Consider the following 16,265-nt stretch of genomic DNA (forward strand, 5'->3'; position numbering starts at 1 on the left):
ACAATATGCTCATTCAGTAAAATATTTCTATATCTACACTATTTAAATATTTAAAGTCGCTAAATATTTAAATAGTAATGATATAGCAAAATTTGAAATGCCTAAAGTACTTTGATTATTTCTATATCTATACTTGCTTTACTCTGTGGTGAACGAGACCACGTCACATGATACAGTCATGTGACGTGATCACCTTTAGTGGTTTCAGTTTTACAGATTTCTTCTTTTTTAATGTTGAACGATGAACAGTGATGAACGGTCAGTTCAGGAATCCTTTCAACAAAAGACTTTAATTGGCAAATAAGTTCAAACTTAGTTGTGGCACGAGGGCTTGATGTGACCTTGAAAATCTTATTTAAAAATATATATATATCCCTGTAAGTCATGTGACTGTCCGTCACTCATAAATCTCCTAGAAGGAAACACCCACCTGAAGTGGGTGTTGTGGGTGTTATAGGCTCATAGCTTCTCTGTTAACAACCTGATCTGGGATCTGTAGAGCAATGAGAGATGCGTTCAGGAACATCTGCGATGCTCTTCTGGATTCTGCTGTTTGCCTGCCTTCTGTTGTTCGTGTGCACAGGTGAGACTTTACTCTTCTATTAAAGCCTCGTGTCCCTGTGACTGTGCTCTTTAACTGATTCACCTTTACTCTTCTATTAAAGCCTCGTGTCCCTGTGACTGTGCTCTTTAACTGATTCACCTTTACTCTCTCTCTAAACACGTACAACAAAATCAAGAATTTGAAAGTCTTGACTGTGTCAGTGTTACAGTCAGGTGGGCTGTAGGCAGAGGTGACGATTGCTACACTTTGGTGTCCAGCTTAAAGTTTGCAGCGGATTTGCATTTTATTCTCACATTTTTGCTTTTTTGTGTTGTGTTTTTTAATCACAAGTTTATCATCGTCATCATCCAATAACGTCTGTGATTGGTGCAGGCAGCAGGGCTCATTTTGAGTCATGTGACCTCATTTTAATGTGACGGTCTGAAGCAGATGAAACCAGAAACTGCTAGAATGCTGTGAAAGCAAAAACACTTCCTGTAATTACATGAGACTCTCTTTTTCTTATCTTTTAATAACTTAAAAAAATATTGTTTATTAGTTTATTTTTAAGCCTTCTAAATAAAACCCATTAAATAAACTTTCACCTGTTCGGGGTTACTAACTGGGATTGCTCATAATCTGGAGCTTTGGCCACGCCTACTAAGAGCCAGCTAGATGTGTCAGTGGTGTTCAATATGAATTAAAGTTAATGTTGCTTTGTACATTTTAAAAGTTGAAAAAATTCATTTTAAAATCCTTTAAAATATTTTTAAAAAGTCTGCAGAGACAAAGTGCCTCAAAACTGTATGAAACTCTGGATTTTTGCCTTGTATGCATCTTGTCTGTTTCCCTTAGTTACTCCCGGCGTTCACACTAAACAGTCAGTGTCTCTTTAGATCCCACAGAGGTTAACGTGGAGCCTGGAAAAGATGCCGTTCTTCAGTGTCACCATCCAGCAGATTCAGAGATTGCCGTGTTGGAGTGGCGCCGACCTGAGTTTGCGTCCAACGAGTACGTGTTCTTCTTCCGAAACGGGCGCTCGTATGAAAACTACCAGCACGAGTCCTTTAAAGGCCGAGTGGAGCTGAGAGCGCCGTCCATGAAGGATGGAGACGTTTCTGTAACTCTAAAGAACCTCAGCGTCGGTGACGCAGGAACATACCAGTGTCGGATTTTATTCACCAAAAGCACCGATGAGCTTAAGTGCTTCATCACGCTCAACATCACAGCTTCAGGTGAGGATAGTTGATAGAGGTGGAATTTATCTAACAGCCACTCAGCCTAATTGTACCACAGTGCTACAAAGTCCCCAGTGAAACCTGCACCTGCTGTCCTACATAACCTTTAATAACACAAAAGGTTATTAGGTCATAAACGAGCAGGCCATCATCAGATGATCTCATCTGATTCTTGTGCTTTCAAACTCACTTCCTGCTGAGCTCAGGCACATTCGGTTCAGTGTGATGAGACGGGAAAAGATATCAACAAATACAACAAAATTCAGCTTGGTTGATTTTATTTCTTCTCATGTGCCCCAAAGCCTCCGAACGAGCTGCTGACATGTTTCAAAGGGTGACAATACTAATGTAATAAGTACACAACTGTTACATTTGTCCTCACACTGCGTCTGCTCTGCAGGTGTCATGGATGAAGAGGATAAACAGATGTGGAGAGACAAGGACAGAGGGGATGAGGACAGGTCTCCTTCAAATATAGATGATGTGTCTGTGTGTGCTGTGTTACTTTTTATTGTCATTGTTATTCTTGTTGTTCTAATGTACATCATTAGTCATTTATGGATACAAATTCTTCTTCGGTTTTACAAACGGGAACAATGTGCCATCACTGAAAGTTAGAAATGGTCCATTGAACAAAACTAAACAGCAGCCAATGTTTGAAGTGTTGTAGAAGTTGGGAAATAATTGTGTCGTGCCTGGTAGCTTCAGAGCTATGGGGAGGTTATTATAAACATGTTAGCACAATGAAGCTGGAGGATGATGCTAACAAGTGTCCCCGATGGGCGGAAAGAAATGCATCATGTGGCAGGAAGAACAAACACCAAGTCTACCACGCAGGACTCAAAATTCTGTCCAGTTAATACTTTTTTTAAATACGTTTGCTGTAAATACATAAAATAAATGTTTTTTTGTTTTGTTTTGTTTTGTTTTGTTGTTAAGGTGTGCCATGACTGACTAAATTTGTGAATTTCTGTTTCTTGGCACATTTATGTTTTCAGTATCAGACACAGTGGGCATCGCTAACAACCACAAAACTTTGCAAAATCATATTCAAACATTTGATCATATGATATTCAAAAGGATGTGGAGGGCATAAATGTTCAGACCTAGTTACATTTTGGTGAAATTTAGGAGCAACTGAGAGTTTCTCATTACTTTTAAGCCACCTTGTCCTGACAGGTTCACATCCATCTGTAGAACATTTCTCATTTTTAAACAGTAAAAGCATTTTTCACTCATAAGTCTGACTCTTAGTGACAAACACACCGAGGTGAAGGTCACATGGTAGAGAATCAGAAGGAAAATCATCGAATAAGAGATTCCGTTTCAAACAGGTGATCATGATGAAAGGAAAGCTAATCAGCTATAATGATATTGTTTAAATGTATGATTTCACATTTAAGAGTGTTTTAGGCTGGACAGGTCTCGGTTCATGTGTCTGAACTGGTGGCTGTTTACCTGCTTCTAAATGTAGACACTGTTAGTCAAGTCTCTGGTTAACAACTCTTTCAATAGATGTAAATAATAATAATATTATAATATAGTAATAATTGTAGTGGCAATTCCTTTTGTTTGACAAACCAAACATCCCACAATTAAAAGTCTACAAGCCACTGCTGCACTGAGATACTATTTCGTACGCAGGCAAAAGAAGTCCACTGTCCAAACTTGAAAGTTGCGTTTTGATGGTTTATTTATCCAGTTTGGCAATAACAAGATCCATGTTTTTTTATTTCCTGCTGCTTCTCCTGCTCTGTTAAAAAACCATAGGCCCACCCCAGTGCATGCTGGTCCTCTACCAGTCTCTTTATTTATAGAAAACAAAATGGCCCTACAGCTCTTCCTGACTAATTTAACAAAGTAACATCAAACAAACATTGAAACAAAATATTAACCAACAAATAACTTGTAAATAAACCCCAAAATATAAGTAAACTAACAACAAACTTTAACTAATTTCAAAATAATAAAAAATAAGAACAAATAGCTCCAACAATAATATATTAAACATTTAAATCACACTTTTACTTTTTCAGTAAGCGTCCTTGATTCTTCTTGTGGAAAGTCTGATCAGGTGGCCTGAAAGTGGGAGGGCAGGAGTTTTGGTTTCTTTCTTTGGCTGTCACACTTGTTTATATGTTAACTCTGCCAAATAATGAGGCCAATTCATCAGGTTTTCAATAAATCTGGTTAAACGTTACACATTTTGTCGTGATACCAAGTTTCAAGAGGATACCAGAAATATAAACATAACCCAACAGTTCACAAAGATAGCAGTTTCATTGACTTCTACAACGCACAACAACTCTTAAATTGCACTAAAATGAAGAGTGTGTATATCTTACATTTTAGTTCCATCTTAAAGCAATGATTTCACATATAATTCAATCACAGTGATCTGATATTGTGAGTCTCTGAAGCTCAGAAGTGATGCTCAGTGGTCACCGCCACGATGTCATCGAAGTCCTTAGCTGATCTCTGCCCAGCCTGATTGGGCGGGGCTGTTACCTTAGAGATGAGCTCATCATTTCCTGTTAGATGAGGTAATTAATAATAATAATAATAATAATAATAATAATAATAATAATAATAATAACAACTTTATTTATAAAGCGCTTTTAAACAAAGTGCTGAACAGCTATTTGAAACTAAAAAGATGAATAAATAAAAGGGATAAATAGCAGTACAAGTTAAAAACAGTAAGAATTTAAAAACTAAAAGACAGACTTAAGACATGTAAGATAGGGTAAACAGATGTGTCTTCAACTTAGTTTTAAAACCTCCACAGAGCATGGCTGCCTAATATTTTGAGGGAGGTTGTTCCACAAGAATGGGGCACGAAAAGAAAAAGCACGCAATGAGACTTTTTTACATTGAACTGACCACAGTATGTAATCAAGGTAATTTAGACTGTTACCTTTGGCTCTGTGTTGATACAAAGACACCACGAGGAGAGTAGAGATGAAGTATGGAGTGAACACCACCAGGTAGACGAAAACTCTCAACACAAGGTCATCTGGATGGGCTGAAGCTGGGGGTGGGGCTGTAGAGGTGAAGAATGAGCTTGTGGTTGTAGATGTACCTGCAGAGAGAATCTCACATGTTCAGTTAATATGTGGATGAAATAAGAGGTGAAATCAGAGTGAAGCTCCTCACCTGTGACAGTGATCCAGCTGGATGGAGACTCTCCATGACCGCTGATGTCACACTTGTAGAGGCCTTCATCAGACCTGGAAACATGCTGGATGGTCATGTGACCTGTAGGCTGCTTCCTGATGAGGGAGCCATCTTTATAGAAAGCAGCTGGGAGGTTGGAGGGAGTGGTCTTTGTTTTACAGAGCAGAGTGACGTCATCTCCCTCCATCACAGGGAGGACAGGACTCTGCAGGATCACTGATCCACCTCAACACAGAGACAAACTACAGCATTTCATCCATTTACACACAGCTTCATCAACACTAACTCCACACACTCAGCTTACCAGTGACTGTCAGGTTAACCATGTTACTGATGGGACCCTCTCTGGACTCACACCAGTAAACACCACTTTCCCATGAGAGGACACCGCTGATGTTACAGGAAGAACCAGCTGGTTTTCCCCACTCCTCACACTCAGCTCTGGTTTCTGTGCTTGTGTTTCTCCTCAGAGTCCATCCAGCAGAGCTGTCGTCCTCCTCACAGCTCAGAGACACAGACTGCCCTTCAAACAGCTGAGAGCTGCTGGGACTCACAGTCAGACGAGCTTTGAGGAGGATATACATCAAGTACACAAACTAAATTATCCTCTTGTTGTCAATAACAATCACCCAATAAGTGTCAGATAATCTGTGTCTCTGGTTAACATCAAATACTGGATGATTTAGTGAAACTGAAGCTATAATAAGGTCAACCATTACCATACCCCAGTGCTAAATTACTGTGATGATTATCACATCACGCTACTGCAAAGCACAAAAAAGGACTTTATGTGTCGTTTATGTCAGGTTTAAACTGTGACAGAAGAAGGTTACTGACCTTGGTTTGTTGTGCAGCTCAGCAGTGAGATCAGAACTAAAGAGAAACGACACTCAGGTTGATTTGAGTTTGACATTTAACCAGATTACAGAAAACAGGTAACCACCAGACTGTGGTGAGTTACACACTGATGCAGAACAAGCACACTCATGAGGAAATTTCGATGTATATTAAGCATTTTTACTCCATATCTTTTACTTTAGTTAGTTGTTGTTTTGAAGATTGTTGAGTTCCTCTTGACCCTCTTTCCTCTTCTCGGTCCCTCTGATGAAAACTGATCTAATACCTCTCTGATTCTACACCAACCTGGATGTTTGTGGTGGAGAATCAACAAATTTTCATACACAGTCATTACAGTGTACTTACAGAGCAGCCACAGCACAGATGTGTTCTTCATCCTACTCTCGGTGATATCAACACGTTTACACTTCACAGACACTTAAAGTCAAACCCTCCTCTGTGACAAGATGCCAGAGTTGTGGTTTTCAGCTAAAGCACAGGTTTCTCTGTTTTACTGGAATAAAGCAAAGAATAAAGTTTTAAAATGCTAAACCTAAACAGCAGGATGACGAGAATCTGACCTAAAGGGGAACACTGGTACCATTAAACACACACTGTGGGTGTGGGACTGAAGTCAGTCAGGAAACCACAGACAGAACTAAATACATGAAAACGTCACTGAGATGCCTTCACTGACCTTTTTTTGAGATTTGAGGACAAACTTCTCTAATGTAATCTGAAATAATCCCATCAGTAACTATCATGATGTATTTTATTTTATATTTTTATCTTAAACAGCGATGATATTTCAGGTTTTTGGAAACAGCTCGCATTATTCTGTCAATGACTGTGGTTCAGCTGAGAGGAAGTGATCTGCAGGTGGTTTGATTATTGATGTGTGACTGCAGTAATCAGGCTGCTTTAACCACTGACTGTCAGAAACAGATAAAACTTCTCCTGCTGAGACAAAGACGAACACTGTGATTGGTCCTTGTCATCAGTGGGAGACACACATTTCCAAAGTCTTTGCTTTAGGATTAAAGGTTGACCTGCCACAATCTTTCTTCTCGACTCATCTGCAGGAAACTAGTGGAAGGAAACTAGTGTACTCTTCTGACACATCCTTTTTATATCTTTGTTATGGATTTGTCCAGACATGTTCCTTTATCTCTGGCTCTCATATTTCCCACATCCATTTCCAGTGTTGGGGAGTGACTGAATACATGTACCGCCGTTACGTATTTAAAATACAAAATATGAGTAACTGTATTCCGTTACAGTTACCGTTTAAAAAGGTGGTATTTAGAATACAGTTACTTTGTTGAAATAAATGGATTACACGGCGGTACTTCCCTGTTTCATATTGTGGCGGGTCAGGACTGTTTGGGTTTTGTTTGACAGCTACGTTCTGTTGTTCCAGGTGGCAGCGTTACGGTTGTCATGGTTACAGGGTGATGCTCTCTCTCTGCGTGTTTCCTGGGTGAGAGAGGCCTTTTTGTTGTTGTTGTGCTAAGCTAACAGGCAGAATGCTACAGGCATAGCTCTAAAGAATGTAGCATCATAGGCAGTGTAGTCCGTGCTGCAGGGAGAATGGACTGCCATACACGTTATGTGTCTGTGAGCGAGGGAGGGAGAAAAAGGAAAAGTACGAGCTGTCATCGAGCAAAAACGGGAGCTGGAAGCATGTAAATATAATAATAACCACTGCAGCCAAGAAGAGAGCCTGACGAGCCCAGTTGTAAGTAAGCTATTAAGACTCGACTGTACACCGTGTTCGTGTTTTCCTCCAAAAACAATAAGTTCTGTTGGAGCAGCCTTTCAACGCCTCTCTCTGTCTCTCGCTAGCAAAGTTGATCCAGACAACAAAGTAAAGCTAGTTTTCAGCTACGAGCCGACACAGAACCCACTGTATTAGCCAGAGGTCCCTTTACTACGGTTCGGAGCCGCGGACCTTCAGTAACAGTAATAAATCACAGCAATGGTACATTCACATAGTTGTAAACAGCATGATAATATATTAAGTAATCCAAAGTATTCAGAATACGTTACTCTCATTGAGTAACGTAACGGAATACGTTACAGAATACCAGGGCCGTGCAGAGAAGTTTAAAGGGGCACATTGAACCAGGCTGAATAACAACAACACACATTCATCAAGAATCTAATATGGGCAACAAGGCAAAGCAAACGTAGCCGATGTTTTACCTGATGGGTACAATGTTGCTGTTGAGGGGTTGCTGTGGATAGTGCTGGAGGGCAGGGCTGTGTTGATCTGAGACTGTAGACAGTAAAAAGTCCATTGGAGAGATGGTAGCTGATTAAACAAGTGTCATGAGATAATAACAAAATGCAAAGATTGGTGACAGCACTTGGAACCATAAGGCCACAAAAAACTGTGAGAAATAATTTAGGCTCTGCCTGTGAATCACTCTTCTCTTCTCTTCTTCCTTCCATCCCATCATCTCATATATCACTCTCCACTTGCTGTCTATCTGAGAACAAGGCACAACTTGCTATTGCAATAAACTATAATCTAATTATCCACACCTAACAACTCTTGCACTTAATCTATAATAAAATGATGACAGAAAAATGTTATAGCACTGCCTTTAGTAGCCTCACACAGCTCCTACTGTTTCCTCCTCATGTCCTTACCAGGCATGTCTGGACAATGTTATATCATGAGTAATATATATTTTTAAATCCATCTAAAACACACACATGCACGCACACACAGTGACATTTTAGACCTTCTTCAGAATACTGTATATACTATGGGCATCACTGTGCTGATCCAGAATCCTTACATTATTATTTATTACTAGAGCTACAATAATAAAGCAATGAGGAGGGGGAAGTAATAAATATGAAATAATGTATTTATGATGATTCCATTTGTTTCACTATCCACTCTGTGCAGGGCAAAGCTTATTACATTTTTAAACTGTAGAGATACAATAATTTTACTGCTGTAAAATCCAAATTTTGTCTTATTTAAAATATAAATCTAATATAATCTGCTTCTTAATGTATGTTCTTTAAAACACAGCGTGTGTTTTTTAATATATTATAATATAATAATGCATAATTATGTGGACATGCATATTAGATCATTTTTTAGTAAAATATAATCCCCCCAGAAAGGCAGGAAAAGCCCGGAAACTTACTTTAAAACTAAATATGTTCTAAAAACTTTAAAACTAAATATGTTCCCTAAAACGGTGACAGAGCTACAGACCCATGACAGCCTTACACAGGTAGCCAGCAGCTATGACCAGCACTACTTGTGCAGTTAATAAAAGGACAGGTAATGTTTGTCGCGCTGTTGCACACACAGCACGCTCGTTTGTTTCAGTTCGTCAGTTACAACAAGACAACTTACCAACGTGTATGTAATAAGCTAACACTCCTGTGTGCTTTACTACAGTGTACGCTGTACACTTACTTACTGGTTTTGTTGCATCAGTCTGTGTCTCTGAGTTAACTTGTGTTTCTCCTAAAGCTCCGGACCGCTAACAATGCGCGTGCTCTTTGTGAGCTCGTTCCCGGCTCATAACCAGCGCGTTCTGCCGTCAAGGGCGATCATTGGTTAAATGCGATCATGTGACTGATGCAAGCCAGATCCTTTTATTTAGCAAAACTGTGATTAATAGTTAAATATTATTGTTGAGGGGCACAGACAGGACTCCGCACGCACACACACATTAAAAAAAATAATAATAATTTTTTTAAAAAAGTTGCCTCAACAAAAGGGCACTTTGGGCACCCATCAGGAAAGGGGCGGGTGCTCAAGCCCCTCTAGCCCCCCCCTCTGCACGTGCCTGCAGAATACATTTTGGGGCATGTATTCTGTATTCTGTAATGGAATACATTTTAAAAGTAACCTTCCCAACACTGTCCATTTCCATGCATACACATGTTTCCGTGCACACGCATGAATAAATGGATGTGATAAGAATAGGAAAGCATCTGATGGATGTTCACTGTACTCACCTGGCCTCTGCAAACACTACATCTCAGTCCAAAAGAGAACATTTGAGTGTTTTTAGATTAGGAGATTTATGTCAGTGATGTGCAGGCTACAAATCTGCAGCAACAGTGTGATGCTATCATATATCAGCAACCTGTACCCAATAAAGTGGCCAGTCAGTTTTATTACTTTCATTAAAGAAAGAAAAGAAAGGAGGGGGAAAAGTCTGTGAGGATCATAACACAGGAAATATGTACTTCTGTTTCTTCATGCGCTGAGGCCACTTTGTTCTGTCTCCACTAGAGGGCTGCTTAAGGCTGCCATAAAGTTTGGAGTCATTAAAAATGATTTGTGTACTGCCCCTTTATCCTGTTATTCTTTGCTCAAACACCTCCTTCTGTGATAAAACGACAGCCACTGGTTTCCCCCTATTCAGTCATTCATTAGCTCAGAAAACATGTTTCTTTATAAACCTGAATATAGAATTAATAAATACAGAGTTATTTGGAACATCGAGACATAAAAACAGCTGGATTGTCAGATTGCTCATGTGGGAATGCCTCCTGTAACAGCTGTATTACTCTGGAATGTAGGACCGCTGTTTGTCTTCCTCCTGGAGTTTAGCTCTGCAGGTAGGACGTGTCAATAATCCTCTGAATTTAGTTGATCCTGTTCCTATTTAGTAACATGAGTTAAATTTCATATTAGAGATGCTGTAGTTTATAGTGCTTGTGATTGGGATGGTGTTTAGGGGGGTCGTCTAGAGCAGCGGTCCCCAACCCCTGGGCCTCGGACCGGTCCGTGAGTCGTTTGGTACCGGGCCGCGAGAGTTGAGGCTCAGGTTGAAATGTTTTTATCGGTTTTCAGCGTTATTTTGTTATCATTTTTATTGTTTACTCGGTTTTCCTGGGTCTTTTCACGTGTGTTATGAATAAATCTTCTTCTTTTTTTGGTACCAGTACTAGTTTTATTTTGTTGTATTTATCCGCGACACCTTAAAGGCTGGTCCGTGAAAATAATGTCGGGCATAAACCGGTCCGTGGCCCAAAAAAGGTTGGAGACCGCTGATCTAGAGGCAGAGTGAAGGAACACTGAGAGTGGCCGGGCACGGACTGGTAGACGTCCTGTATGTTGTACTAATAGTTTAATTATTTATATAGCACATTTAATTGCAACAGGAGCGTTGTACTACTCTCAGTCAAGAACATCATGAATTCAGGGCCTATGAGAGCTATTTGAAAATATAACTAGCAATAATACAAATGACGAATATGTCAAATTCTTTAAAATTTCATAAGACATGAAACCAGTTCAGTTGAGTTAAGTTCATTTTTAATGGCACAAATGGATGACAAGATAAAATCAAAATATTCTCTTTAGGATGAAATCTTAAACACAAGCAAACACATTTTTCAGCGGTTTAATAAATGTAAAACTCGATCACAAGCATAGGAGCCAAATTTTTAGCACATAAGACAACTTGCTTGTCCTTTGATTAGAAGCTCGGGGTCATAAGTATGTGGCTCTACTCGCCATAACAAATCTAACTGTATAATCAATGGACTGTTGTTGATTGTAGAGTTCATAAATTAAGGTTGTAAATGGCAGAAGTAAACCTAAGATGTTAAACAACATTTCTGGTGTCCACTGTGTGGTGGCTTACCCAGTGTGTCTAGCTCCAGTGTCCTCTGGAGAAGTGAACTGTTTACTTTGACCTTTGACCTCTCTGCTCTGTGTTGTTTCCTCTTTCAGACCAAAAAAATATCACAGCTAAGTCTGGACAGGATGTCACTCTGCCATGTCGAGCTCCAGACAACAACATCATCATGATCATAGAGTGGAGCAGACCTGACCTCAAGGAAGAATGTTTTTGTGTATCGGAATAAGATGCCCGATCTGGAAAACCAGCATCCATCTTTTAAAAATCTGCAGGACAGACAGATGAAGGATGGAGACGTGTTTTTGATTCTGAACAATGTGACGATTAATGACACTGGAACATACCAATGCCATGTCTTTACAACAAAAACTCAACGGAAGAGAGAAAATCACAGTGTTGTCCACATCAGCATCGTCTACCTGAGTGTTGTTGTTCCTCCAGGTGAGTGAGCAGAGTTGAGTGTGTGTGTGATCAGAGGTGAAGCTGCTTCCTGGTTGTTGATGTTTGTTTCTAAAGATGTTGTTGATGAGACTTTGTAGAAAGCAGCTGGTCTGAGTGATGTGATCAGAGTGCAGTAGATAATGTCTGACAGCAGTTTGAAGAGGAAATGGATTCTGTTCTGTTCTTCACTCATCACCTACCTGACAGCTGACACCTCACACCTGTTTCTCACCTGCAGGTCGGCCAGGAGGACACACGGAGGATGGATCTGTTGGACTCATCGTTGGTCTGCCACTTTCTACTGTGCTTGTTGCTGTTGTTGTTGTTGTTGTTTTGATCTACAGAAAACAACAACAACAACATAGTCAGCATTCATACCAGCCTCCTGTTGGACTGCAGCAAGTTTGAAACACTGCTGTTCCAGGCTTGATGTTTTTCACTCAGCATGGGTCAAGACATTATCTGACGATGTACAGAAATAAATGTTACTTCATATCGTTACCGTAAAACATTGATAAACAGGCGATGAACCAGACAAAGTACAAAAACCAGAAACTGTTTCCTATTTGTTCCCATGCTGTTTAAAAAATTTAAATCAGATCCATGGAATAAAATGTGCTAGGGGTGGGATTTCTCTTTCCTAAACTCAGGGTTATAAACTGTTTGACACGACTGGTCAAAGGATCTGAACTCTTATATGTACACGTTACCTCAAACAATCCGATGCAGTCTCACAGCACTTTATGAAACTGTCACAACATCTAATCATGATTCATTTCCCAGAACACTAATTAATATTTTAAAGAGTCCATATCCTTAGGTTGGAAGGGCTGGTGGTGGAACAAATCATTTCATCAGTAATTTCAGTTTTTAATATTAAATAAAAAGGCGTTCCTTTAGGCAAGCTGCTGGGTCAGAGATGGAAGATGATGCCAGTTGGCTCTCTTTCAAAGTCAGAGTTTTAAGTCTTTATTCTCACTGTTGGGAAGCATTCATGTAACAGTGTTTTGCAGGTTACCTCTGTGGTGGCCATCTTGTTTTCCCAGTAAAGAGGAAGCCTGCCTCAATTGCAGCTCTTTTATAGGCCAGTCTGTATTAAGAAGGCGTGTCTTTGAAGCATTTAAAGGGAGCTGGAAATGGATTGGGAGCCATTTTGAGAAGTTGTTGTCTGCATGTGCATGATGTTGGCAAGAGACAATAAAACAATTACTTTAATTAAGATAAAGTGAAGTCTGATGTTTCCTTCACCGCCCCTCACTGCGTAACACTCACCAAAGAGTTTGACAAAAAGATGTGTCACTGAACACAAACACTGGTTTTGTGACTGTTTCTTGTGTCCTATGAGACCGGGCTGACTGTTTAATATGCACCACAGTGTTGTTTAGTCCTAAAGGTGTGATTTGTTTTCTGCTTTAAATCTGTGCCCTTACTTTTATCTATGAAGTATTTTTACAAAGTGAACAAAACTTTACATTTTCTAAGCTAATTATTTAATTTGTACATAATAACTGAAGTTAATGTAACACAAACCCACAAACAAACCATCTCAACAAAGCTAACTATAGGTAACTATTTTTTAAAGTAACTATATATATATTTATTTATGGTCAGTTTTCTGGAGGAAGGTGCCAAGAGTGGTAGGAAAGTTTTTTTTTTTTTTAAGTATGTCTTGATTGTACTTACAGACCAGGCTCTCTTAAATATTATTTTCTCTGTTACCTTATTTCTGTTGTCTTTGTATGACACACTGATCACCTCATGCACAGTTTTTCTTTCATCACCTCATGTCCAGCCGGTCATGGCAGATGACCACCCCTCCCTGAGGCTGGTTCTGCTGGAAGTTTCTTCCTGTTAAAAAGGAGTTTTTCCTTCCCACTGTCGCCAAGTGCTTGCTTATAGGGGGTTGTTTGATTGTTGGGGTTTTCTCTGTGTTATTATGGAGTCTTTACCTTACAATATAAAGCACCTTATATAGCACACTTGTGATTTGGTGCTATATTAAAAAAACTAAATTGAACAGAATTCCTGCTGTGAGTCATTTCGTATTTAATTCATGACTGATTGTCTGAACTCACAGGGCTTGACTGAAATGGGGTGTAGCTCAGAGCACAACTGTTCCCCCATCTGTTAGATTCAGTTTTGGATTGCTGTCTTTAAGTCAGTCATGCCTGGTTGATTTTCTTTTGTTCTTTTGTTTCATTCTTTTTCATAGTTTGAATTTCCTTCGAGTTGTCTGACAAATCTCCTCTGTAAATATCACACATTAATCCAGTCATGTAAAGAAAAATGAAATATTTTTTTAAAAATCAAAGGCTGTTTAACAAACTTTGATCTCCGCCAGTGGCGGTCCTAGCCTGTTTGGCTCCGTGGGCAAACACTCCCTCTCCCTGGGCAAAGTCCTTGCAGGGAAGCCTGCTTGTTTTGTGTCCGTGTGTGTTTTTGTCTCTCCCTCGGCTTCTCTGTGTCCCTGGGTTTATGTTTCCAAGGAGGTGCACACATCCGGAAGCAAATACCACAAGGTGTCAGTGATAATCTGAGCAGGAATAATATATTTTTTGTTTTCAAACTAATATAAGGCCAGTTTTGTATCCATGAATATCATTAGTCAACATGACCTCCCTCTGGGTTTTCCTCTTTCAGCGTTCCATGTACTCTTGAGCAACAATCATAGTGCTTATCTGGCCTCTTCATTATTTTTACCCTGACATGCTTTACAGTTATGTAAAGCATGTCAGGGTTAAAATAATGAAGACGCCAGGGACAGTATGGCCTGGGACAAACATCTAGTCTGTCCTGTTGTTGGTCTGTAACTGCCCACATCAGACTCTATGATTGATTGATTGATTGAATCTTTATTTTGAACATGTTAAAAAAGTACACAACATAGAATTAAAAGAGACAAATAAACAAAGCAAAACAAAAGGAAAACAAGCAACCACAATGATGTCACACTCTTTGTCACATATGTCTAAACCACCGGTCGGTCAAGTTTCCTGTTGTTCCTCTGTGAGCAGCCACGGAGAAGAGGGAAGTTGAAGTGAAGTAACACAGAGCAGTGAAGAGAAACCAAGTCTTAGAAACAATGAAGCGTCCACTGCAGTTGCTGCCACTGCTTTTTATAAATATTGATCTATTAAGTTGTTGTTTTGTTTGTTTTTTCCTGATCAGTTGTTCCACTCTCTCCTTTGGTTCCATTTAAAGATCTTCAGTATATTTCAAATATATCCGATAACCTAAATATAATCTCCAAATCTAAAGGTATGAAAAAGCATGAGGGCCACTGCGGAAAGTCCCCAAAGCTCAGTGTGTTATAGCTCAAATGTATGGAGTGGTTGTAGTGATGCAGCCCAATCGCTGCCACACCCAGTCGTCCTGGAACAAAGCGTCTCAGCAGAGCTCATAAAACAACAACCACAGGTGTAGGTCATGAGCTCAATATGACAGATTTGTTGAAATAAACAAGACTTTAAAATAAAACCAAGTTTTGCTTTTCAGTGAGCATAAAACAAAAATATTACTGAGGTCACTGTTGGGTCTGTGTTTTCACATGCCCCGCTAGTTTAGAGACTTATTCCTCATGAAGAACGCAAGACATAACAGAACATCTTCAACCATTTTTTTCAACTCGCTAACGAGGGAAGCTTTGGTAAAGAACCAGCTCTTGAAGCCCAAATCCTTCAAAGAGCAGCTTCCTCGCCTTTTTATTGACAAACTGTTACAATACACATCACAGCAAAAGCACCTCCCTCTGTAAACCCCCCCTTGGTTACAAAGACAAGGCACTATGTGTATGCATGTGCAAGAACTTATAGGATGTATCTGCAATAAAGCCTCCCCCAGCACAGTGGCTGGAGAGGTGGTCAGGATCAAAGGAATGTCTTGATCCTATAGATTGAACTAAGACTTTACAAATTTAAGAAACACAATGACACATTCAACAATTAGTTACTTACTAGTCACTGAGTTTCATTTTGAATGTTTTACAAAGGAAGGACAGAGAAGGTCCCACCCAGCAAAGCAGTTTGTTGATCAGCAGCAAATTCCAACAGTTATTCTGTGATATTAATGCTTAAATTAAATGCAGAGAAAAGGCTCGAACTTTGGACGAAGGTCAAAGGTCTGTTTAAAACACTCACACTGCTCGTATAAACAGGACACGGTGGGTTTAAAAACACACGGTGTGGAGAGTAAGGAGAAACACGCAAACATTTGTTCATAGTCCTGATACGTACACAGTCAACATATCTGTACTTGACTGGAATGCAGTTCAGCTGCTGGGTGAAGAGACTGATCACAGTCAGTGTTTCATGGAATAGACTGGTTAGAGTATCAGATCTCTATGTGTACGTCCTCCCTCTGTTTGTACAAACACATTCACATCGTCTTCAGTCTTCATAA

General features: G+C 39.7%; 2 protein-coding genes across 4 annotated transcripts; one reads left to right on the forward strand and one right to left on the reverse strand.

Annotated features, from left to right (window-relative positions):
* The first annotated feature begins 431 nt into the window (after positions 1-431).
* Positions 432-2,400, forward strand: LOC118454893 (coxsackievirus and adenovirus receptor homolog). Its single transcript, XM_087838132.1, has 3 exons — positions 432-583; positions 1,441-1,779; positions 2,183-2,400. Exons 1-3 carry the CDS (start codon positions 511-513, stop codon positions 2,398-2,400), a joined length of 630 nt encoding a protein of 209 aa, XP_087694258.1. The 5' UTR covers positions 432-510.
* A 1,803-nt stretch (positions 2,401-4,203) lies between these two features.
* Positions 4,204-6,193, reverse strand: LOC102799056 (Fc receptor-like protein 5). Of its 3 annotated transcripts, XM_087838784.1 has the most exons (6): positions 6,163-6,193; positions 5,797-5,832; positions 5,264-5,524; positions 4,939-5,184; positions 4,700-4,864; positions 4,204-4,313 (listed from the first exon to the last, which is right to left on the reverse strand). In XM_087838784.1, the coding sequence occupies exons 1-6, from the start codon at positions 6,191-6,193 to the stop codon at positions 4,204-4,206; spliced, it is 849 nt and encodes a 282-aa protein (XP_087694910.1). The 3 variants fall into 3 exon arrangements, with proteins under 3 accessions (XP_087694910.1, XP_087694911.1, XP_006800608.3); XM_087838785.1 differs by lacking the exon at positions 6,163-6,193 and having other exon boundaries at positions 4,204-4,283; positions 5,797-5,872; XM_006800545.3 differs by lacking the exon at positions 6,163-6,193 and having other exon boundaries at positions 5,797-5,872.
* Positions 6,194-16,265: the final 10,072 nt, after the last annotated feature.

The sequence above is a fragment of the Neolamprologus brichardi genome, chromosome 3, assembly GCF_056152115.1.
Source record: "Neolamprologus brichardi isolate AB-2024 chromosome 3, ASM5615211v1, whole genome shotgun sequence".
Lineage (NCBI taxonomy): Eukaryota > Metazoa > Chordata > Actinopteri > Cichliformes > Cichlidae > Neolamprologus > Neolamprologus brichardi.

Coding starts and splice junctions, on each gene's coding strand:
- LOC118454893 (XM_087838132.1), top strand. CDS start 511: ATGCGTTCAGGAACATCTGCGATGCTCTTCTGGATTCTGCTGTTTGCC. Junction 584..1,440: donor TCTGTTGTTCGTGTGCACAG/GTGAGACTTTAC, acceptor GTGTCTCTTTAG/ATCCCACAGAGGTTAACGTG. Junction 1,780..2,182: donor GCTCAACATCACAGCTTCAG/GTGAGGATAGTT, acceptor TCTGCTCTGCAG/GTGTCATGGATGAAGAGGAT.
- LOC102799056 (XM_006800545.3), bottom strand. CDS start 5,872: ATGTCAAACTCAAATCAACCTGAGTGTCGTTTCTCTTTAGTTCTGATC. Junction 4,865..4,938: donor CAGCTGGATCACTGTCACAG/GTGAGGAGCTTC, acceptor TTCTCTCTGCAG/GTACATCTACAACCACAAGC. Junction 4,314..4,699: donor GTATCAACACAGAGCCAAAG/GTAACAGTCTAA, acceptor CTCATCTAACAG/GAAATGATGAGCTCATCTCT.